The sequence below is a fragment of the Scleropages formosus genome, chromosome 7 (genome assembly GCF_900964775.1).
Source record: "Scleropages formosus chromosome 7, fSclFor1.1, whole genome shotgun sequence".
NCBI lineage: Eukaryota > Metazoa > Chordata > Actinopteri > Osteoglossiformes > Osteoglossidae > Scleropages > Scleropages formosus.
In genome coordinates this window covers 31,429,914-31,453,097 of record NC_041812.1, presented here as the reverse complement: position 1 = coordinate 31,453,097, position 23,184 = coordinate 31,429,914, and the positions used below count along the sequence as shown (strand labels likewise).

The following is a 23,184-nucleotide window of genomic DNA, read 5'->3' as shown; positions in this document are numbered from 1 at the left end:
GATTATATTGGCCCATAAATGGTAATTTACACGGAACACTAATGACTCTGGAAATTGCAGTTTTTTTATCCTTGCTTGTTTAAGTCTCCATTTAATGTGTAATTGCTTCCAGCAGACATTGTTTAAAGGATTGTCTGATACTGCACCAAGATAAGGGCATTTTCTTATCCACAGCCTTCCTCTCTGCGGAGATGGCTGTTGTTGTTGTCGTCGTCGTCGCTGAACCATCGTCTTCCTTCTCAAGGACTAACTGCTTCCAGATGACAGTGCTGGGGTGGCCCGCGCTGGAGCTGTTTTACACGGTGTTATGATATTAACTTTAGAGCAGCTGAAAAGTGTTTTAACGAGCAACGCTGTACATCACAATATTCCCCCTGCCAGGCTGGGGGTGAAATACGAACAGCGGGGTCTGAAATGGGTTATGGTGTGAAAAGCACATAAAAGTAAGCAAAGCTTTCGTCTCACTTAAAGCAAAATTAATTTCAGTCTGTGCTTTTCAGATGTGAAGCTATTACAGATTTTTTTGATTATGTGAGCAGAAAAGATGCCTGCAGTTATGTATACACAAAGAGCTTTACTTAAAACTTTAATGGTAATGACAAACTGTAAACATGTACGGTGCACTTACATTTTATTACAGTGCACTATTGCCTGGTGGCTTTTACAAGAACAAAATAAAAGAATGTAGTAATTTCTATTAATATGAAAATCAACGTTCAATCAAAATATCCTGAAGTGTACACACAGCACCTTTCTTTATCAGAAAAAATTGCCACTTTATAGTGTGTTTACAGCTCTGGGATTAAAGGGCGCTATTGAAGTTAGGGTTACGATGCTGATGATTGATATCTAGCAGTAACTCCATGATGAATTAATACTAATCCAGATACCCAGATTTAGCGCCTCCTGTCAGCAGTCTTACAATGTTCACCGAAAGGTCTAAGCCTCCAGGAACAAAGCTGCTCCACCGCCAGGCTTGGTGACAAAGAGGCTGTGCTTCTCCAGGGCGGCACGGCGAGGATCTGACGTGTAGTATGATTTGCGCACCTCCTGCAGGAAAGCCTCCAGCTTATCGACGGGCACCATGGATACGGTGCAGCCACCCCAGCCGGCCCCGGTGAGGCGCGAGCCCACGGCTCCTGCCTTCCTGGAGAAGGGAAGGGAAAGGAACAACCGCGTTATTTCAGCATGTGCACAAGTACTCACGAGTGTGACACTCCTCAATCACTCATGTTCCAGGTGGGGAACAGTGGCTGTGCTTTACACTCCGTTTCCACATGCTGATCCCACAGGGTTCCCATGTGCATGCTGGCTTTCGTTCCTTAACCGTCGTTTCACAAACTTTCATTTTTCTAGGCCTGACAGGCTCTGAATTCCATCAAAATTGTTTGAGCCTTTGAATAACTACTATTTCCAATAAGGGTCAGAGTCATGCACCAGCATGTGGTTTGTTTGGTGGAACAACATGCAGCTAATACATGCTGAAAGAAGAAAATTACAGTGGGTTCTAGGTACCACAAAAACTGAAAATAAAATAGAGCTGGACAGTACTCACACTTGAAAGTCTATTTATTATTATGATACACACGTGATTTGTGTGACAACAAGCCATTTATTTGTGCAAATGTTCCCTTATTTGTAGAACTTGGTCAGAAATCCGCAATCAAATGAATATTTTTAGACAAGTCTAATCAACTGAGAGGTTGGGGACTGGAAGGTGCTTTGTTTGTTTATAACATTGAGCTGTATTAATAGGTAAATATCAAGTGTTGCTGACGCCCGTGCTAAGCAAGTAATTATCTAAAGGATACAATGGTTATTTCTTTCAACTTTTCTTTAAAACAAGGAAAATGCACCTCCTTGAAGGAACCAGCTCTCAAGTCTTTCTGACCTGAGAAATGAGGTGAGATCCCTGTAGGTTTTCACACGTGAATGGAATGGAAGTACTGCTGTGTACCACGCGTGTGCATTTTTGTTCAATGGACCACGGTGGGAAGGGACGTCCTTAATGAGCAAGGAGGAGTTTGGAGCCCTCAGCGGACACCAAGCACCGGCACGACTGTGGGTCTCGGTATTCGACAGGCCACGGATTACAATAATGCACTGTTACAGGCGGGCCAGTAAACAATGGAGCTGGAAGAGCAGTGCCGCTGTTGTTAATAAACATTCACATTCATCCTTTGAAATCCGGGAAATAGTGATTTGTTTTGAAGGAAAGGATCTTTAGCATTTGAATACTACAAAGGCTCTGGCTAAAGCGCTTGCACGATAAAGATCATCATTCATTTTTCTTCCTAGCAAGGTGTTTACATGCATCTTCTGACGAGCAAACGGCCCACGTTTTTGGACGCTGCCTTACAACTAGTCTGTTCCTTAACTTCCGCACTGTGAGTTTGACTCCTGAAGACAGCTAACCACCCTTGAAATGCATTTCCCACCAGACTTGTTCTATAAGCAATAGGAGACACTGTCAGCTGTCTAGGGGAAGCAGCCCTGTCAAAATAAATTGAGCACGGGGTTCCTTACAGCGCTTGGTTCTGAGATTGCTGGCGTTTTCCTTCGTGGCCTTGCAATGGATGGCTTGTTAATGCACACGCCATATGAGACTGAGGCTGGGTGGCGGCATTGACTCACAGGCACGTGCGGACCAGCTGGTCCAGCTCCGGACAGCTGCACTCATACAGGTCGCGGCAGCTGGTGTGGCTCTGCTGCATGAGGAGGCCCAGCTGCCGGATGGAATCATCCGGAGCAGCCTCGCACACTTCCCGGAAGCGTAGTACCCGCGCCGCCTCGCTGTACACGTGCTGCGCCCGCTGGTGCAGCTTGAAGTGGGTCACTGCAGGGGAGAGCGAGGGGATTATGAACACGTCCTTGAGAGCAGGTGAGCAGAGTTGTTAAAAATCACGGTACAGACCAGGCAGGTCACTTTGAGCTTCGTATGGCTACAGGTGTGGAAGTGCTGGGGGGGGGGAACTGCAGGGTGTCACTGAAAGGTTCGGCGTTTCCTCACTCTGGACATTTATTTTTTTCCATTCAGTGATCCAGAGCTTATCCCACAAACACAGCGTGTGAGGCAGGAAACACCCTGGATGGGACATCACACAATCTTGTTCATTCACACATTCATGCACAATGGGCAGTTTAGCATGACCAATTCATCCGAAACACTTGTCTTTGGACTGTGGGAGGAAACCAGAGCACCTGGAGAAAACTCATGCGAAAGAGAAGACGCAAATTCCACCGACCGAGCCAGACTCGAACCAGCATCCAAACTCACACCCCAGGAGCTGTGAGAGACCCGTTTGGGCCGCTGTGCTACCATGTCACTCACTGGGCATTTAATTTTAATTTCTAACAGCCTGACAATGGTCAGAGAAACTGTTTCTAGAGTGATGGAACCAGGAGCAACAGTTGGCGACGTGGGTAGGCTGGTTACGGTAGATGGGGTTAATCCTAGGGTCAACAAAGCCTGAAGAGGGGTGCCGACACGAGAGACACGGCCCCGGTGAAAGTCAACAGCTTCTGTGACTAAATTACATACAGGCTCTTCAATCATACGGCACAACAGAGGCCTGAAAAGAAAACCTGATGTTTTTCTTTTTTTTTTATGTCAGTGGACTTGAGGCTCGAGACACAGACTGTAGTTAATGTCAGAACATTTTTTTCAACTGCCACTAAAGAAAGAAAGATAAGTTTGTGGCAGAACAGTATACGTTTCCAGAGTGACCACAGGGTGGGGCGGGGCTGGGCTCCCAACCCTTCCCAATGTGCTTTCACTCCGGGCATATCTGGAGTTGCGTGAGAGATCTCACACACTCTTTTAAATCATGATTGAGCAGTAGTTAACTCAAAGAACAGACTCCAAAGCAGGTCTGTTTCCAATTTGATTAGAGAGGCCTTGCCAGCCCTGCGACTGTATTTCAACACCACCTTATGGTGGGATTAGAGCTTGCTGACCTGGTGACCTCAGAGGGACTCAGGCCTTAAATGTACATGTGTTCATTTATCTGTCACTTTCCTCCAGAGCAGCTTACAAGGATTTACCCATTTATACAGCACGATCATTTTTACTGGAGCAAATCAGGGTAGGCACCTTGGTCAGCGGTACTACAGCAGGAGGTGGGATTGGAACCTATATCCCTGAAGTCCAAGGTCAGCGCTTTAACCACTAGGTTCCTTGCCGCCTCACCTTCCTTAGAGAACGGTGTCATGAGGAAAAAAAATTAACATAAAAGAAAAGAAGTCGGGGAGAATGCATGTTTACTTTTTTATTCCTAAGACCACAGTTACAAAGGTGCTCCTGGGAATAAGATGGTTTACAGTTCCCACATCAAGTTGTGCTGGTGTAGCCTTAACGGAAGCTAAAGTGTTTCAGCCTATATCAAGTTTTGGGCGACATGCTCGTTCAGCAGGTACTGGCACCTCCACGCTGCTCCGGGATCATGAGTTAGGGGTTTGAAACTGCTCCCAGCTGTCAGTCCTCCCCCAGTCCACAGAAAAGCTCCTTCTTTTCACCTTGTGACTCCTTCCTTCCAAATGCGTATGTAGGAGTGCACAGTGATTGAGTGGCATCCCGTCTGAGTTGTTTCCGTTTCTGGGATTGGTTCTGAACTGCGAAATTCTCTTTTAAGAAGCTTTCAGGAAAATGGATCAGCCTTGGAAAAATTAATGAATAATGGGGTCAATGCACAAATCCCGCCATCAGTAAACGGGGCAGTGGTAGCAATGCACTCACCATGCTGCGTGTTGGCGCTCAGCACACCGTCACGCAGCTGCTCAAGGCTGACGCCAAGGGTCTGGCACACCTCTTCTCTGCTGTAGGGCTCTGGATGGAGCACCTCCTGCACCATGGTCAGCATCTCCTCCAGCGAGGCGCCCAGCGCTGCCTGCACCTCGCTCAGCCTCTGCACACAGCTCCAGTCCAGGCCCCGCCTCTTGGCAAGCAGCTGCGCGGAGAGCTTGTTTCTTCACCTTTCCATTTCTGCTTTTGCTGAACTGCACCTGCCCCTGTTCTCTACTCAGTACCGATAGTGGAGTTTACATTTTATTCCTTCAGCTGCAACTTTCTTTATCACAACCAAGTAAACAAGTTTCCCATTTCATCTACTGCATGCAGCTGGGTTTTACTGCCGAAGCAAGGCCTGGGCCTCATACTCAATATATCTTGTAATAATACAGACTTAATATCTCGTATTAAATTGTTTGCTACAAAACGCCACACTTTGCCGTAGCTGTTGCCTCTGACGTCAGCATCGGGTACTACTGCTTGCCGATCACACTCTCTCAGCCAGCCACACTGAGCCATTAATCAATCAAACCCTCCCTAGACCAGGGGGTGTGTACGGGTGAACCCACGCCAAGTATAACTGGGCACAATACAAATAAGTGACATTTTAATTATGAGACTGGCAACTCATCTCCCTGTCTGTATGTTCTACCAAAATGACATTATGACTCCCATTATGTGGCTGTGTGCACACAACGATGGGAACGCATTCCTCTGGAGCAAAACATCACCTCTCACTGCAGCCTTAGCATGGCAATCCTTTTTGCTTCAGCAAAAAAATAGAAACTGCCCTTGGTTTCTTCATTAAAATACCCGAATACCTAAATTCCTTTGGCCAGTAATTAGCAATATAAATAACCATTAGGCCAGATCGTTATTATTCTCTGTCCCAGCCCCGCCACCAACACTAATAAAAGTATTCATGAGCGGTTTGTTTGCTGGAGACCCATTAGTCACCGCTTAGTTTTGAAGGAGAGCTACCCGTTCGCTGCTCGTAGTGTCACGTGAGCTGAACGCACAAAGTGACTCGGACTGCGCGTAATCCGCGTGTGTCGAACTGAAACGGGATCAAGAGACTGATGGACTTTTGTTTCCCCATCCATTTGCGAGTCTGGCACGGACTAGGGTCATCTTCAAGAGTCTGAAAACCATTAACGTGTGCAGACACTCAAAAGTGCCACAAGTGCTGGGGGGGTCTAATGTCAGCATGTGGCGTTGGAAGAGTCTATCAGGGAGGTGGAGGGGGATGAGGACATAAGACATCTGCCCCACAGACCTGTAGCATGACCGTTTCCGAAAAAGATGTTGAACTTCCAACCATTTCTGCTATCATTCGCTGAAGCATTTTGATCCTTTATGGAGAGGGAGTCTTTTAGCCGTGACGTAGATTTCACTGGCGTTGCGGGAAGAGCGTACCTTGGCGGCCAGCCGACACTCCACCACGCGGATGTTGAAATGGGACGTGGCGGCCTTGTTCATCTCCACACAGCAGTTGGCAATCACAAAGACAGCCCCATCCGGAAGCTTCACATCGACAGCCCGCAGCGGGTTGAACTCTATGAGCTTCGCCTGGAAAAATGCAGTGGAAAAATCAGCGGTCGCCATTCTCAGTCGCGGTATGTCAGGTCCCTGTGTGCGTGCGACCCAGGAACGCCTCTGCTCTAACACATGTTTAGTTCTCTGTGTGCGCTGTGACCACTTGAAAGCCTCCGATTTATCACTGCCTGCCAGAACTGTGAGATTTCTACGCGGTAAACGAGGTTCTGGAGAAAGGGGGGTACCGGCCTACCGTTCCTTCCTCTGCCAGGAACGAGATGGACTGGTCCATTCCGCCGCCCTCAGTGCCGATGTAGCGTTCACAGCGGGCACAGATCTCAGCGAGCTCCACCTGGAGGACAAGGGCAAAATGTTCCCAACTTGGTCACAGTCAGACTCAGATTCTTTCTTTAAAAAACCATGTAATTCAAAGAACAGGCAGCAGGTGGGTGGCAATTATAGAAACGTGCCCAGGACGTTGCAGTTTCAAATCCATGGGAGACAAAAATGTTTTTGTACCCTTGAACCAGATTCTGAACCAGGCTGGTCCAGTAAATACACACACACACACACACACACACACACACTGTCTGAACTAGACCTTGTCCCATATGGGGTCGCGGGGAGCCAGAGCCTAACCCGGCAACTCAGGGCATAAGGCTGGAGGGAGAGGGGACACACCCCGGATGGGATGCCAGTCCGTCACAAGGCACCCCAAGCGGGACTTGAACCCCAGACCCACCGGAGAGCAGGACCCGGTGCAACCCACTGCGCTACCGTGCCCACCGCTGTGAAAACAGATAACCTATAAAAACTCATAAGGCTCAAAATGTAAACTATGTAAGTAAACAACGTATTTTCTAGAAATTGCCTGATGTTAGTGACACAAATCAATAAATAAATTATAAGACAAGTATGTCACTGACATTACAGGAAATGTTTTACTGCTGTTTATATCCTTGCTAGAACAACATACTTAAAACTCGTCTATTTCCCACACCACAATGAACTAATAAACAAGAGCCTACGTCCACATCACAGTGTCAGTGGGCCCTGGAATCCACAGAGAGGAGGAGAACAATGAGAGGCATTTAAAAATGAGAGGAATGTAAAATTTCACTTTAGAGCAAGTCGGCCGACGGGGGTTTTTCTGCCGCCATGGAACAGAAGGAAAAATCGTGCTCTCTTCTTGAAAGAAACGCCCAAACCCGAGACGGTCATTGCGGGGAGACTGGCAGCATGCTCCCATTACGCTGCACACAACGCTAATTAACAGCTCCGGCCTGCTCAAAGTTTGCGTGTTAAGTTGCAATTTGCGGGTCTTTTGACATGCGTTTCATATGGGCAGAGGGCAGACGTCATGTCTGTCAATCTTTTATCTGGACGTCATCCGGACCACAGAAATCAGGGTCTAGTTCTGCCTCCTTCCTGGCGCTTTCTCTGCTGCACAGTCACGGCAGATGAGGATGTCCCACAACCGCACAAACAAGCTCTCTGTGCCTCTCATCGCGCGGCTTCCAGCGGCGAACAAATGCTTTTAATCGGTCAATTGCGACAGGCGTTCCAAGGAGCCATTAAATGGTTCCCGAAACCACTTCTTACAGCAGCTGAAGACCATTTAACACTTCCTGACCGTTAGTGCTCCTTTATCCAATCTAGCGCGTCGCCGTTCCATTTTCCCATGAACCTCTAACATGGCCATGACTCTAATCGGGGTTCCATTTGGAGGAATTTGTACCGAAATGCCCCGTGATGATTAGCAGGGCAATGACAAGCATTATCTCCCCAGATGAAGGTAATCTGGGGGCAGTGTTATCTCTCAGTGGACCCGTGTGGTGGGTGGTCCTCCGGTGAGGACAGACCTCCACACCATGTCTTACTGCCCTCATTCAAAACTTGCAATGACCACTATATTCTTACAGAGATTGCAGCAGCTTGGCAACGAGTTCACCTGAACCATCGACACATTCCCCGCACGTTCGTCTCGAAAGGAAAGGAAACGCTCTCGAAAAGAAACCTTTGCGTCACTTTAATTCCTTTTGACAAAACAAACTTGGCTGCTGAGTTCCCTGCTGATGTCACACCCTAGATGATGGTAAATTGTTTTGTAACTAGAGATGACTGCCAATACATCCATCCATCCATCCATCCATCCATCCATCAACTGCCAGTGCGATGCAGGGAGGCAGTGGTCTAGTCCCTACAGAAGAAGAACAGGGTATATCCTGGATGGAACAGCAGTGCTACCATTACTTCACTACTTATTTCATGGGTATTGGTATTCATGGGAAATGTGGGTATTTTACTCCTATACCATAGCCTGTCCCTGTCAGTGTTACACAATAGGCAGTTCAGATGTGTTGAGTTCCACCGATCTTTGCATTTATCAATTACTCGTTTACGTTTCTACAGTGTTTCCGCACACACATTGGGGACTTGCCTTTGAAATAAGTGCCAAAACTCTGTTGTTTGTGAATAAAACCAGTTACACCACACAGCTGGGGCAGGAAGGCTGTTTACCCTGCCTAATGCCACTTTAAATACATTGTAGTGGACTTTGTAATACCCAAGGGGGTAACTTTCTTCCAAATAATGAGGAAAACAATCAGAGTCGTTCTACAGGAATTACCACAACTTTTGGCTCACAATCTTTTTTTTAATACTAGGACTGACGTACTCCCACCCCAATCACACCAGCAGGTTATTCCTATCGGAATGAACGTTACGACACTTCTGACAACATCTTTTCAGTTGAAAAGAATCCTAAGAGACGCAGATATGCAGGTCTTTGCTTGGCTGCTTCAGCAAAAAGGCAGCATCGTCCTGCTTTCGAAAGCAGAATTGACAGGGACAGAAATGAGAGTGAAACATCGGCTCTAACAGGCCACAGTGCTCCATGCTGTTGATGACACACGCGTACTGGGCCACGGTTCCCCTGCTCATTTCACCGCGTCCCTCGCACAGCTTCGCAGACTTTCCCACAACAGTTTCGGCGTGATCTTGTGCCCTCTGTCTCACGTGCAGCTGGGAACATACAGAAAAGCTGTAGATTTAACTTACTTGATTTTTGTTTTACTACTATTTTCTGCTTTGCACGACAAACTGTGACCTTAAAAAGTTACTTCTCAACGGTTAGATCTTCCACAATGCTGGCGCCGCCAGCAGCGGATGGCTCGTAATGCACTCAGCATGACACGTGACACTGTTCTTTTCAACAAAACACCACTTTCAAAGCATTCACCTCTAAGGCAGGATCACGCACAAAAGGAATATTAGCGCCTCCTGCCCATCAAGCCTCGTGTTTTACTTTGCCTTTTCCAAGAATGGGGGGAAAAAACTGGCTTCTCTAGCATGGAAAGGAGCAGCAGACCTCACTGAAGCAGGACCACCAGGCTACAGTATTTGCTTAATTCGGACCCCTGGAATAAACATGAGGATTGTAATGGAACGGAGCTCTCTGGGTCAGCAGTGAGCAACAACAGACAAGTGTGGTTCAGGCCGTGCCTTTCATCACTGCTGATCCAACCCACTGTTTAGTCAATTCCCAGATTATTGACGACTCACTCAGAAATCATAACACAAACAATGTAGGCCTCCCTCTCCCACAGGTTTCCTACATGTAGCACTGCTGAGAGCTGCATATTCATCTAGCTGATGCTGTTCTCTTCTCCAAGGTCACTTACGATGTTGAGTTTGTCTACCAAGCTTATTGACTTATCCAGACTGGATATGTTTTTTAACGGTATTACATTTATGAAAGGAACTACAGGAGGAACCTGAATTTGAATCCGGGTCTTTGGACTGCAAGACGGTGACCGAAAACAAAAAACAACCTCCTGCCCCTATCATTTATGACATTCAATTATTAAAGCAAAGAGTAAATACGTTGTAGACAGTTCAGAGTGACCAAAATACACTCACAAGACTTTACCTTGTAACCAGGTACCAGATCCAAACAGTAGTAAGTACAAGTGATCTTTGATTTACGACGGGGTTCCGTTCCAACAACCTCCGCATGTCACAAATCCCCTTATACTGTATTATGTAAAAAATTAACATGTGTTGCACGATAGGGCTTTATTATATTTTTTCACACAGTTCACTCATTCATGTTAAAAAACTCTTGTAGAACAATAATCTAAGTACAGTGCAGTATCATAATTATATTTTCATGCTGCACTATTATTCTACTCTTTCATTTCTAAACCTGTTTTCTGTTGCTTTTTCTTTTCTGCATCACCTGAATACTCAAGTTTTTTCTTGCTAGCCATAAAAAGTAACTTGGATAGAGTCACAAATTAAATGCAATCTAAATGATTTTTGTAAATAAAACGCAATCACTGACAGACGCACTGACCAAGTCGATAACAATCATGGGTGCCTTATGGCAGCACAGCTAGCCCATGTTATCGTACAGCAGACAGACCGTTCGTTGTTAGGCATTACGGCCAAACATCAGGATTCAAAAATAATAATAATAACTATATAGGGCTAATAATAAAGGCTGATGGGATGGCCATCGTAACTCTGGGTTGTCGCAAGATGCAGATGTCGTAAGTAAAGGACTACCTGTATCGACTTATCCTTTTTAAAGCTGGACAGCGTCTAAAAGGTACAACAGGTGGACTCTCCCCTGCAACTTTTGGACTGTGAAACTTCCTGCGCAATGTCACCGAAATAGTTTGTAGGTCTCTTCAGATAAGTATTCCAAACACTAATTAATGAAATACTGAATTGGCAGATGTGGATTCATTTCCCAGATTTCACGTTGAAAAAGGGAGTCACGGTACAGCGAGAGTCTATGTGTCAACACAATAACTACAGGTCACGGAAGCACAGCAAACACCTGAAAGTTCTACTGAACATCTGCTTTCCCTGTGGCAATTCTTCAGCTGAAAGGAAACAAAACAAAATGAAAACAAAGCAGCATGATGCAGCTTAATAGCCTGGCAATGATGGCGTGAGATAAACACGGCGGAAACGGCTCAGCCCGTTATCGGACTGCTTTACTTTGGCTTCCAGGGCTCCAAACTATCATGCATTTAGTGCTGGGACTCATGCAACGACAGCTCCCAAACAAAGAAGAACTTCATGCTTTAACGTTAACTTTACTTCTCTTCACAGTAAACTAATTTAAGACACACTGAGCTGTGTTTGCCGGTATTACCAAAATATTCACCCATTATCAATAACCAGGCATCTAATGCAGGGTTGCGGTGCATCATGGGAGCATAGGGTGTGTGTGGCAAGGCACAACCTCCACAAGAAAATAACCAAAATATTAAAATTCAATTCAGAAATGAATGTGGATATACTGTATTTCTTACTTTTTCCATGCACTTATTTGTCATATGTTCTAACGCAGAGTGACTGAGAAAGTGTTCATAACCTTATGATTTGCTCTACTGTGTTTTCTAGAAATGCAATACAATACACTGTACTGCAATGCAGTGTCGCGATCTCTGAAGAAACAGTAGGAACTGTTGTGATGACTTTGAAGTTTGCTGCCAGAGAAGTAATTCTGTGCTCTTCTCCAGCACAGGATCTGGACCTCCCCTCGTGCAGAGGGATGTCCCACACCTGCTTAGCTTTAGGTCAGCGTTTCCACATGTAGCATGGGGCGGAGGACACCACCACATGTCCGGTCGGGGGACAAAGTGACAGCGGTGTCATCGGCAGCCCCTTCCTCACTCGGGTTCATCCTCGCTCAATGCAACCACGGCATGCAAAACAACACATGCTACACAAGGGGTGGGAAAATTCTGAAATCAATGGCCACAGGGTGTGCTGGTTTTCATTTAACCTCAGAGCTCAGCTTCATGATGAAGTTATCTGAAAAATAAGTAATCCCACCTGGTGTTTCAAGTGTAAAACAGTTGCTTATTTAAAGGTTCACCCAAAATGTGCTGTATTACCATGCCCTAAGGCTCAAACTGCAAACTACATGGACCTCAACATTTGGCTGCCTTGAGATTTATGTTCAACTTGAGGCACAATGTTATGTACCGTATCCACCAATAACTGCAAATGTGCATTTTTTTTTAAACTTCTAATGGAAAAAGGCAGCAAACTGCAGAGGCAGAAGGTATTGTAGTGTTTAGAGCTGCTGCCTTGTGCTTGAAGTACCAGATTTGAACCCCACCTCCTTATGTAGCGCCCTTCAACACTTGGATACTTATTCAGGTACTTACCCTCAATTGCTCCAGTAAAAATTAGAATTATTTACACAGATGGGCAAGTGGTTTAGAATAAAAACCTCAAATTACCAGTCATTGTACTTAAAAAAAGTCACATTTCTCATAGGATGATCCGCAAGCACAATATTCACAATAAGCAAAGACTCCAGTACCTCCAGTATGAACCTGTAGGCAGCAAGTTGGAAGCTCTGCTTGAGCATTTTGGAAAACGGATTTATAGGATTATAAAATCCCATAACATGCTGTGAGAAGCACACAAGTTTTCGTGCCAGACACTACGCTAGAGACGCAGAGAAGGCCCTGGTAATGTTTAACTAACTGTCAAAAAGAAGATTATATTGATACTGTTGCAGTCATCATGCCCTGCATAAAACCATTTTTGGCAACCAACGATTAAACGGCACGTGAACCTTGCATATACATTTCAGACATTTCAATATGCAAAGTTTGGCAAAATCAGTCCAAAGTACCTCATGGCCACGGATTTCAAAAGGTTAGCTCTCTGGTGTTTATGGCTTGTAACACAGAGCTGGAACTTGAAGGCCAGGCTCTGGATCCTTGTAACAGGAGATGGACACTGGGACATTACGCTGTTAACTCATTGTCAAGTAAGAAAACTTCCCAAGGTCAAAATCTTTCATATATGACACCAAGGCATGTTGTGGCTCCATGTAATTACAGCAGAGTAACTGAACCAAAGCTTCTGTGAGAACCTGGGAGCCCTTGCAGTTTTTCTCTTTTCCAACCAACTTCCTTTATAATCCCTATTAAACAAAACTCTGGCATCAAACAGCTCTAATTACATTATTGTACCATTAATTGACAACTGTAAGCTAATAAGCATGCTTTAAAGATAATACATGGTATGCTGGCGATGCAACAATTTGAATTGTGAATTTTGAAGATGCATTGCACAGTTAATTTATTTTTAATTGCATTTTCTTCGCCGTTCTATTTTCTAAAATTTCTCTATTGTAGAGCAAAAAGTGCCGCAATTAGTTGGCAGCAAAACATAGTAGGAGTGTGGAATTTACTTCATTCCGCCCGTTGCCACAAAGGTTATGGTGCTTACAGCTCCTGTCTGGTGTTCCTGAGCGCCGGTGATCAGCAACAAGTCGAACACTGTACATGCTTATGAGATGAATCCGTCAATAATCTTCACTGAACAGGGGTTTGTGGAGAGAATGTATTTTTTAAGTCATTTTAAATTAGTTTACTTAATGAAGCTCAAGGTTAACTAAAAAAAATTTCAACATGAAAGCCACTGGTATTTTTAATTTCTATGGAAGATTTTTAAAGTGGGCTGAAGCTGACGATTACCGGACATATTAATGGGAACAAAGCAGCATTGAATGGGAGTTTATGGAACTGATGCATTTTATACCTTTAATTATTTTAAAAGAAATTTCATCTTGATGTAGTTTGAAGTTGTACAAAAAATAATTCAAGTGTTGCGCTGTGATGTAGCTCCATCAAGTCCACAAAACATCATGTGTAGCCTGACTTGCAGCACATACTTCCAGAACAAAGTACACCATCATGACCCAGCACTGGACAGGCAATTACCGATATAAGAATGACAGATCTGTTAAATTTAAAAAAAGGCAAAAAAAAAAAAAAAATTTAATTCCTGGGATTTGTATATAACGTAAAACCTTAATATGTGAAAGGACATTTGAATCATTCAGCTTTTACTGATTTTCACCAAGTTGAAGTCACTCAACTTATGATCAACTTTAGCTGCGAACAGACCAAGTCACAACTGTGTTCATAAACTGAGAAAACAGTGCATTTCAATTTGTCCCTAAAAATAGAATCCTGACTTTACTAATATTTTACTCAGGATGCACACCCCTGCTATACGAACCATTTGCACAATTTAGGGTGGATCATTGTGGTCTGGAGCCCCTCGGGTGTGAGCGAGGATACCCCCTGGACAGGATTCCAATCAATCATCATCACGTACACTCATTCACTCAAACGTACATACAGAAAGGGCAATTTAGAATCACCAGTCCACCTAAAACACATCCAGCAAAGAGAACTGCAAAGATGGGGAGACCATACAGACTCCACAAAGCCTGAGCCAGGAGAGGTGAGGCATCAACGCCCTCTGTTGTACCACCATGATCCCAATGCTTAAGAGTATGTTATGTTTAACTAAAAGCATGCATTCACTCGTGTCTATTAACTTTGTTTACTAAAGTATATATTTCAAATAATTTCTCACACCATTTTCTCCTCAACCCCCAACCCTCCCCCTACTTCCCCAGTATGTATGTGTGTCCTTAATAGTTACCTTTGACAGCATCTTGTTATTGGCTTCCAGAGTGACCAGTCCTGCACAGCACACCAAGGCACTTGAGCTGGAAAGGCCAGAGCTGGGAGGAACCGTGCCATCCACCACACACTTCATGCCTGCCAGAGGTGCCAGGCCCAAATGCTCCTGAAGGTGAGATTGACTTGTTATTGAAGGCGGTGACCGATGGTTTGTTCTGCTGGTGTAACACTACTAAAGTATTCCAGCTGCCAAGTTTCTTTGTACAACAACTGTTGTGCTCAAAGTTTTGTGAACAGCCGCACAAACAAAGTACTGGAACAGGTCTAGCGCTGCACGCATGATTAAACAAACCCAATGTTAACAAGACACACCTTTAAAATAAAGTCAAAGAAGGCTACAGGGCAACACTCTTTAAAAGTGCTTTGCCAGTACATTATACAAGCTTTACAATGTCTTGTTAGGGTTGCAGCATAAATCTGAATTAATGCCAATGAATTTAGCAGATATATATGGAGTATGGATTTTTTTAATATATATATCTTTTTTAAAACTGGATATGATCCAGTTTTTTCATTGGAATTTCAACTGGGCTTTTATTACACATCAAAAATAAATAGTAAAACAATATTTTATAAGCACTGCGTGATACCTACTAGAACTATTTTTTATTATTATTAAAACAAGTCTAGACCTTCATATTTCATTAATTATATGAACCCAGAGCATGTGAGCTATATTATGACCTGTCTCTGCCCAGTTCCACACCATCTGAACTCAACTTGAAAATAAGGCTGAATACTTCAAACAAGTTCTGGCCCCTACGTACAAGCTCTTGGCGCTACGCAAATAATAAGACAATCAAAGAACTTACATCCAGTATATTGCTAAAAATAGTACTACAGTTTATGATATCATCATCATCATCATTATCATTATCATTATTATTATTATTATGGGGGGTTGCGGTGGCACAGTGGGTTGGACCAGGTCCTGCTCTCCGGTGGGTCTGGGGTTCGAGGCCCACTTGGGGTGCCTTGTGACGGACTGGCATCCCGTCCTGCGTGTGTCCCCTCCCCCTCCAGCCTTATGCCCTGTGTTGCCGGGTTAGGCTCTGGTTCCCCGCAACCCCGTATGGGACAAGCAGGTCAGAAAATGTGTGTGTGTGTATTAATAATAATAATAATAATAATAATAATAATAAGAAGAAGAAGAAGAAGAAAAGTTGAAGATAGTTGAGTCTTAGCTTCCCTTTTCATATGTGACATTATGAAGACTGTCCACACGTCAGATGCTGTGGGCGTCCCTCACCTTCACCCCCCTCACGCCACACAGGTAGTAGTAGTACCACTGCGGATTCGTCCTGTCGATCTGCAGCTCCTCGCTCGACACGGCGAAGTCTCTGCAAAACAGCGCATGCGCGCCCGAGCTCGTCAAATCGTCAGTGCCGGGGCGCCCTCTGCTGGCGCATGCGCACACTGCAGCGCTAAGCGTCGCCACGTACAGACTCGTTGCGCGGCGCAGAACCGTCTATACTATAATATCTGTACTACAGTTTGTCTTGTTCAGATTTTTGGGAACGCTGTCAAACTGCTGCTCTTACTTGTATTGCGGGTTCACGTTGGCCAGCTGTATGCTTTGAGTGTCATTCACGGACACGGCCGCGAGGATGCTCTGCTCGATCGCCATCGGGAGGACGGCATAGCCGCAGTAGTCGATGTGCTCACCTTCCCGAAAACACCACGTGTAAATAAAAAAAAAAACATCAACATATCACTCAAACGCGAGCGCCTTAGACGACGCCTTCCTGATCATGTGTTCCATTAACTCTTCAGAATTACCTATTAAGTTAACTCTTCCTGGCGCACAAGCATAAAAAAGAGGAGGTTCTCCAAACTTTTCAACGAAACGTTCTTTCAACTTCCGAAACCTGAAAATAAACAGAGAAGGTATCTTACGTGTAAGTGAAACACTGAAGTAGAAGCAAAAGCATTTCACTCACTGTCTACATACATGATGGATAATTTGACGAAAAGACGCGGTTTTATGCACACTTCACTTCTGCAAAAGTATCACGCGTAACGTACCTTTCATTTTCATTCAGCTTTACCTGCAGCTTCGGAGACTCCATTGTGACAATGATTGTTTCCTTCACACACGGTGTCGGTGAGTTGTGGTCATACAAGTTAGACCGATAACTGACGACAGTGAATAAATGCACTTTATTGAATGAAAGCGGAAAGGCGAGATGCTTGTAACCGCAGTCAGCTGACTGTCACAAACACACATCGCGGAACTGCCGGTGCGGTGAACAAACACGGAAGCTCTGGGCGCGAGCCCTAAATTAACCTAAGCGCTGGAAGAAACACTAATTATTTAGATATTAAATATACTGGGGGGGGCAAGGAGTCTGCACGAGACATGACGAATGTATCGAACAAATTTCAGTCACTACTTGTTCGCTTTGTGGTCTCTACAGTATGTTTTTTTTTTCCGTCCGTGTGGAAACGGAACGCGTGAACAACAGTTCCTAGAGAACAAAGCTCGTGAATGAGGCGAGCCGGCCGCGCGGAGGATTGTGGGATACCTCAGCGCGAGCTGCCCGGCCAACATGTCTGACATGGAGGATGACTTCATGTGCGATGACGAGGAAGATTATGATTTGGTAGCTATGTGCCTACTGTTTTTTTTGTTGTTGTTATACTGCAGCTGGGTTTGGCTTCTCGTGTTGTAAATTGTGTTTTCCTTGTTGTTGTAATAGAAGTATGTGGTAGGTGAAGATGTGTGTCCCCGAGGCTGGAAGCACCGGGACATCGATCGTCGAGTTTGCCTCAGAATCATGACCATCTGCCTCTGTAACCGCTGTTTGAAGCAGATTTCTGTAATTGAGAGTGTTACATTTGAGTAATGTTTGTTATAGTTGCATTTAAACGTGTCTTCGCCGTATTTGTTTTTTTATTAATGTCTGTCGTTTGTTTTGTTTGTGTGTATTATTGGCTGAGGCTTTTTGGGGGCCGGGGAGGTGGAGTTATTAGATGTCTGCTCCAGCACCTCTGGACGTGAATGGATTCACATAGTGAATTATTATTTTTTTTTTTTGGAAAAAAAAAAAAGAATTACTGTTCAAGAGTTAAGGAGCTGGTGTGGTAATAGAAACACTGTAAAAATAGAACAGAAAAGCAATTATATCTGCTTTATAATGAGCATATATTCATGTTTGTTTAAAAGTAAACAAGTGTTTGTTTTTCTTTTTGGAGGCTGCAGCAGACTGCTGAATGATTAGAGTTTTTTGTCTTTTTGCACGCTCATTGGAGGAATACTCAGAAGACAGTAACTCTGAACCCAATGTTGATTTGGAGAACCAGTACTATAACTCAAAAGCACTGAAGGAAGATGACCCAAAGGCGGCACTCAGCAGCTTCCAGAAGGTTCTGTGTCAGTACATTTACTCCAGAAACTCTTTAACCATCACTTTGTAATGTGGTCTTTAAAGAGCAAGTTATTTTGGAGCTTCGTTTTGATATAATCTGACTCTTGTCAACAGGTGTTGGAACTTGAGGGTGAGAAGGGGGAATGGGGATTCAAAGCACTGAAACAGATGATAAAAATAAACTTCAAGCTGGTAAGAAGGATGACCAAACAAAACATTTTTTTTTTTTCTATTTTTTCCATATTAAGTGTTGAGCCCATACTGTACCCATGTCAAAAATTAAAAGATGTTTTTGTGTTGCATTGAACATGTCACTGATTATTATGCATTACTGTGCTGCAGACAAACTTCTCCGAAATGATGAATCGGTACAAGCAGCTGCTCACCTACATTCGGAGTGCTGTTACCCGTAATTATTCTGAAAAATCCATCAATTCCATCCTTGATTATATATCCACCTCAAAACAGGTATGGATTTAGTTCCCATAATGTTTGTAAGTCCCTTTTACTTAAGATATGTAGCTTAACTTTGTACATGAAACTGTGAGGAAAATCATATAAAAGACGTGTTGGGGATAAAGGTGTTTAAATGGCTGAAGTCAAATTTTACATTTTCCACCTGGCCGTAGATTATGTAAACTGAATTAATCCATGTTTCCTTTCATGTTCTGGTGTGTGGTTCAAGTAAAGAAACATGCATTCGTAGGTCTGTATGTAGAATATGGTATAAGTTGAATAGACTCAGTAGAAATAAGGAATAAAAGACAGCACCTACTGTTTTTTGTAGATTTGAGTGACCATATTCTGATCATTTCACAGATGGACCTGCTGCAAGAATTTTACGAAACTACCTTGGAGGCATTAAAAGATGCCAAAAATGACCGGCTGTGGTTTAAAACAAACACAAAGGTGCATTTCATAACCTGTGGTTGACAACATATTGATGCAGATGCGAGTTGTGTAGACTTGTGCAGTGAACAAGATAAAGTTTTTGACAGAATGAAATACAGTGAAACATTTTGTTTCTGTCTGATTTAGCTTGGAAAACTGTACCTTGAGCGGGAGGAGTATGGAAAGCTCCAGAAGATCCTCAGGCAACTGCACCAGTCTTGTCAAGTAAGAAAGGATCAGTTGCCATTTTGGGCGATCAGTGAACAACCGCTTTAAATTGAACTAGGGTGAATTTCTGGCTCCAAGAGACTTTGGATAGAATGACAGTACACTTCATCCTCTAATGCGATGGAGAAATATTGGAAAAATTTAAGACATTCTAAAATTAATGATCTTAATGATACCAAAAGTATTTTAATTCTTAAGAGAATTTTAAGTCGCTACATATGTTCATTGATTTAATATAGAATTTCATAGTGTGTTTTCATCACTCCGGTTCTGTGATCTACTGAACTATGCACATAGCTTTGATTTGCACTCTGCTTTCTGTTGTGGGTTCACCACCTATGAAATTCCCACTTTTGCATTTAGACTGATGATGGTGAAGATGACTTGAAGAAAGGAACACAGCTGCTGGAGATCTATGCACTGGAGATTCAGATGTACACTGCACAAAAGAACAACAAGAAGCTGAAGGCTCTGTATGAACAGTCCCTACACATCAAATCTGCCATCCCTCACCCTCTAATCATGGGTGTAATTAGAGGTACAAACTGTTTTCCCTGCTACACAAAACATCCACAGTGCGCAAATGCACTGCGTAATTAATTTCATAAAATGCACGATGCTGTGTTTTCTTAACATGTTCGATATCAGTGCTTTTCAGTTCTCACTGGTCCTTGTAAAAGACCAGCTTTGCACAAGGGCACACATCATTTATGCTGTATCGAACTATGGATTGAATGCATTGCTTTTTTTCTAATGATGTCAGAGTGAATGTAGTGTCTGAAGACTTTGTTAGACTGAATTTCTCATCTGAGGAATACCTTTAAGTTGTCCATTATCTCTGAAAAGGAATAATATGACAATCATTCCAGCTTGTGATTACACATTTATACTGCATATGGTAATTGCTCTTGTTGTTTCAGCTGTAAAGTGCTTATTCATATTTACATTCAGTGCCAGTTTTATCCAAATTTGCTTGAATTTCATGAAATATCAAGTAAATGTTTTCTGGCTCACCTCCTTTCCTAGAAGTAGTGTGAGTAACACAGAGAGTATGTTTCACTGATTTATGGATGAGTGACCCATTGTAAGTAGTGTATCTAGCAGTGTAAGTCACCTTGGTGAATAAAGAGTGTGGGCTGATAACACTACATAGTATCCATTGTAAGTCGCTTTGGAGAAAAGCATTTGCTACCTGAATAAATGTAAATGTAAGTCCAAGATAAAAACTGTCACATTTATACCAGTTGGTGGAAGTGTTGAACTATGTCTTAACAAGTACTTTGGGTATTCTCATATGTTGTTTTGGTGTTCTCATTTAAGGAAGTAATGAAAATATGTGTGGTATGTATAGTTCAAGTTTTTTCAGTCATTTAATCCCAGCATCTAGATCCATGAGGTAAATTACTCCCTGAACTTTTGTACCTTTGCAATTCTTTTAGAGTGTGGAGGTAAAATGCACTTGAGAGAAGGAGAATTTGAGAAGGCCCACACAGATTTCTTTGAGGCATTCAAAAATTATGACGAGTCAGGAAGTCCACGGAGAACCACCTGTTTGAAGTACCTGGTACTAGCCAATATGCTTATGAAATCAGGAATCAACCCATTTGACTCACAGGAGGTATGTGTTTTACATACGTTTTTTTACACTAAGACAAATTATTTTGGGTTGTAACTCATGGAACTGTTTATAACTTTTGGGTGTTGTGGTATTATGTTTGTCAGGCTTACAGTTAATGAGTGGAATGGAAGTTCTGCTGAGTGGAATAAATTCCAGAGCTCTGCTTATTACCAAAAATTCCTGTAATGTATTAATCTCTCCTTTCTTTTCAGAGGACTTCACATTCTTAAATTGTGACTTGTATTCTTTTTGTCATTGTCTCACTGTTAGGCAAAACCCTATAAGAATGATCCAGAGATTCTTGCAATGACAAATTTAGTGAGGTAGGCTTGTCGACTTGTTTTTGTTCTGCTCCATTATAAGTTTAGGCCCACTTGTTATTGGACTCTGACGTTTGCCCTCCAAAGGCTCTAGGAAGAATGAAGGCGTACTTCCTTTTTGTCCTTTCTTCGGACACTTCCTGCTTTATGGAAAAAATGCTTTGTCAAAATTTAGCTCATGGCTTTCTGTATGCATTTAAAAGCAGTCCTACTTGTAGACTTGTTTTGAGAATGTGAGGATAATCTGAGCAATGAGAAATGTCAAGTTCCTGAAAATGTATTCCTTGCTAGTGCCTACCAGAACAATGACATCACAGAGTTTGAAAAAATCCTGAAGACAAATCACAGTAACATAATGGATGATCCATTTATAAGAGAGCATATTGAGGGTGAGTTTGCACAGTGATCTACTATTATGTAAGCAATAACCAAGTACTTGGTGTATTCAGTCTATTTTAAATTAACATTTCAAATTTTGTGATTAATAGTCCTATTATAAAAATAATCTTTTCTTTTTTAATTAGAATTGCTACGGAATATCAGAACACAAGTCCTCATCAAATTAATTAAACCTTACACAAGAATACACATCCCATTTATTTCTAAGGTAAACTTATTCTTTAAAACAGTTTTTTTTTTTTTGAATTGTTTTTATATAGCCAATTGTACACTTTTCATGTTGTAAAAGTAAACTTGTGCTGTTAAATTTTTCAGGAATTGAATATAGATGTGGGAGATGTAGAGAGTTTGCTTGTGCAGTGCATATTGGACAAGTAAGTTTCAGTTTTTTTTTTTTTTTGTTTGTTTGTTTTTTTTCTTTTTGATCACTGTTTTCTCTGAGTTTGCATCACTTTTGTTCTGCTAGTTTACAGACCCACCTTTAAGTTCTCCCGGGTTGGTGGAAATAGATCATTGACACTGAGCTGCTTTGCTGCTTTTGTTGTTACATGTATTATTTTTTTAAATAATGGCACATTCTTATCCCTGTTTCCTCAGCAATTTTATAACAATTTCTCATCTTGGTTATGTTTTCCAGCACGATCCATGGCCGAATTGATCAAGTCAACCAGCTGCTGGAGCTGGATCACCAGAAAAGGGGCGGGGCCCGATACACCGCTTTGGACAAATGGACGAATCAGCTCAATTCCCTCAACCAGGCTATTGTTAGCAAACTGGCATGATTTCATTCACATCATAGCCTAAAGTATTCACTTTAGTAATGATACATTTTCACAGACCTTCAACTCGCTGAACAACCACTGGTTGATGGTATGGATAAAACGAGTTCTCTACAAGTGATTTTCTCAGTTTGCCTGTATGTGTTGCTGACTCCTTTTTCAATACAAACTGCTTTAATTTCCAGGTGTCAACCAACACATAATACAATTTATTCTCTGCTTACATCTAGCCTTGTCAGTATAAAATTTTACACAGGACATGGGTGTGACAAGAAGACCTTTTGTTGTTGCTGAAGATTTTCTTCAACTATTAAAAGATCTGTATTTGATAACAAACAAAATTTTCATTCACAATAACTTGGAATGTGACCTGTTTTAAACCAATTTCACCTTTAAATAAGCATGCCCCCCCCCCCGCTGTTATGATTCCAAGGTGTGGTTTACTAAATTCTCTGTAGCTGCTGATGTTATCCATCCGACCACTTCAGTGGTAACTAATTCTAAGAACCTCAATGTTGTGACATTTTAATACCCCTCTTAAAGCTTCTTTATTTTTTGTTAAAGCATGTACATGAAAATGATGTACCTGAGTTTCAAACATTAATTTTGCCTGAAGCAGTCACTGCTAAATCTGAAGGATATTGACAATTTTCACGACACCTTTGGTGATTCCCAGAATGTCTGTGACTTTTGATTTTAAAAGTAATTTTAAACTGTCAGTA

General features: G+C 42.8%; 2 protein-coding genes across 3 annotated transcripts; one reads left to right on the top strand and one right to left on the bottom strand.

The window, feature by feature from the left end:
• Positions 1–577: 577 nt before the first annotated feature.
• On the bottom strand, positions 578–17,322 carry galk2 (galactokinase 2). Its single transcript, XM_018765120.2, has 10 exons — positions 16,885–17,322; positions 16,639–16,727; positions 16,401–16,524; positions 16,109–16,199; positions 14,819–14,965; positions 6,576–6,674; positions 6,203–6,355; positions 4,736–4,946; positions 2,635–2,836; positions 578–1,147 (listed from the first exon to the last, which is right to left on the bottom strand). Exons 1-10 carry the CDS (start codon positions 16,926–16,928, stop codon positions 940–942), a joined length of 1,368 nt encoding a protein of 455 aa, XP_018620636.2. The 5' UTR covers positions 16,929–17,322; the 3' UTR covers positions 578–939.
• Positions 17,323–17,339: 17 nt separating this feature from the next.
• Positions 17,340–22,798, top strand: cops2 (COP9 signalosome subunit 2). 2 transcript variants are annotated; one of them, XM_018765122.2, is made up of 13 exons: positions 17,340–17,462; positions 18,112–18,225; positions 18,342–18,419; positions 18,570–18,695; positions 19,047–19,136; positions 19,266–19,343; positions 19,710–19,884; positions 20,786–20,964; positions 21,235–21,287; positions 21,576–21,673; positions 21,809–21,891; positions 21,999–22,057; positions 22,321–22,798. In XM_018765122.2, exons 1-13 carry the CDS (start codon positions 17,409–17,411, stop codon positions 22,463–22,465), a joined length of 1,332 nt encoding a protein of 443 aa, XP_018620638.1. In that variant the 5' UTR covers positions 17,340–17,408; the 3' UTR covers positions 22,466–22,798. The 2 variants fall into 2 exon arrangements, with proteins under 2 accessions (XP_018620638.1, XP_018620639.1); XM_018765123.2 differs by having other exon boundaries at positions 17,389–17,462; positions 18,081–18,232.
• The last annotated feature ends 386 nt before the right edge of the window (positions 22,799–23,184 follow it).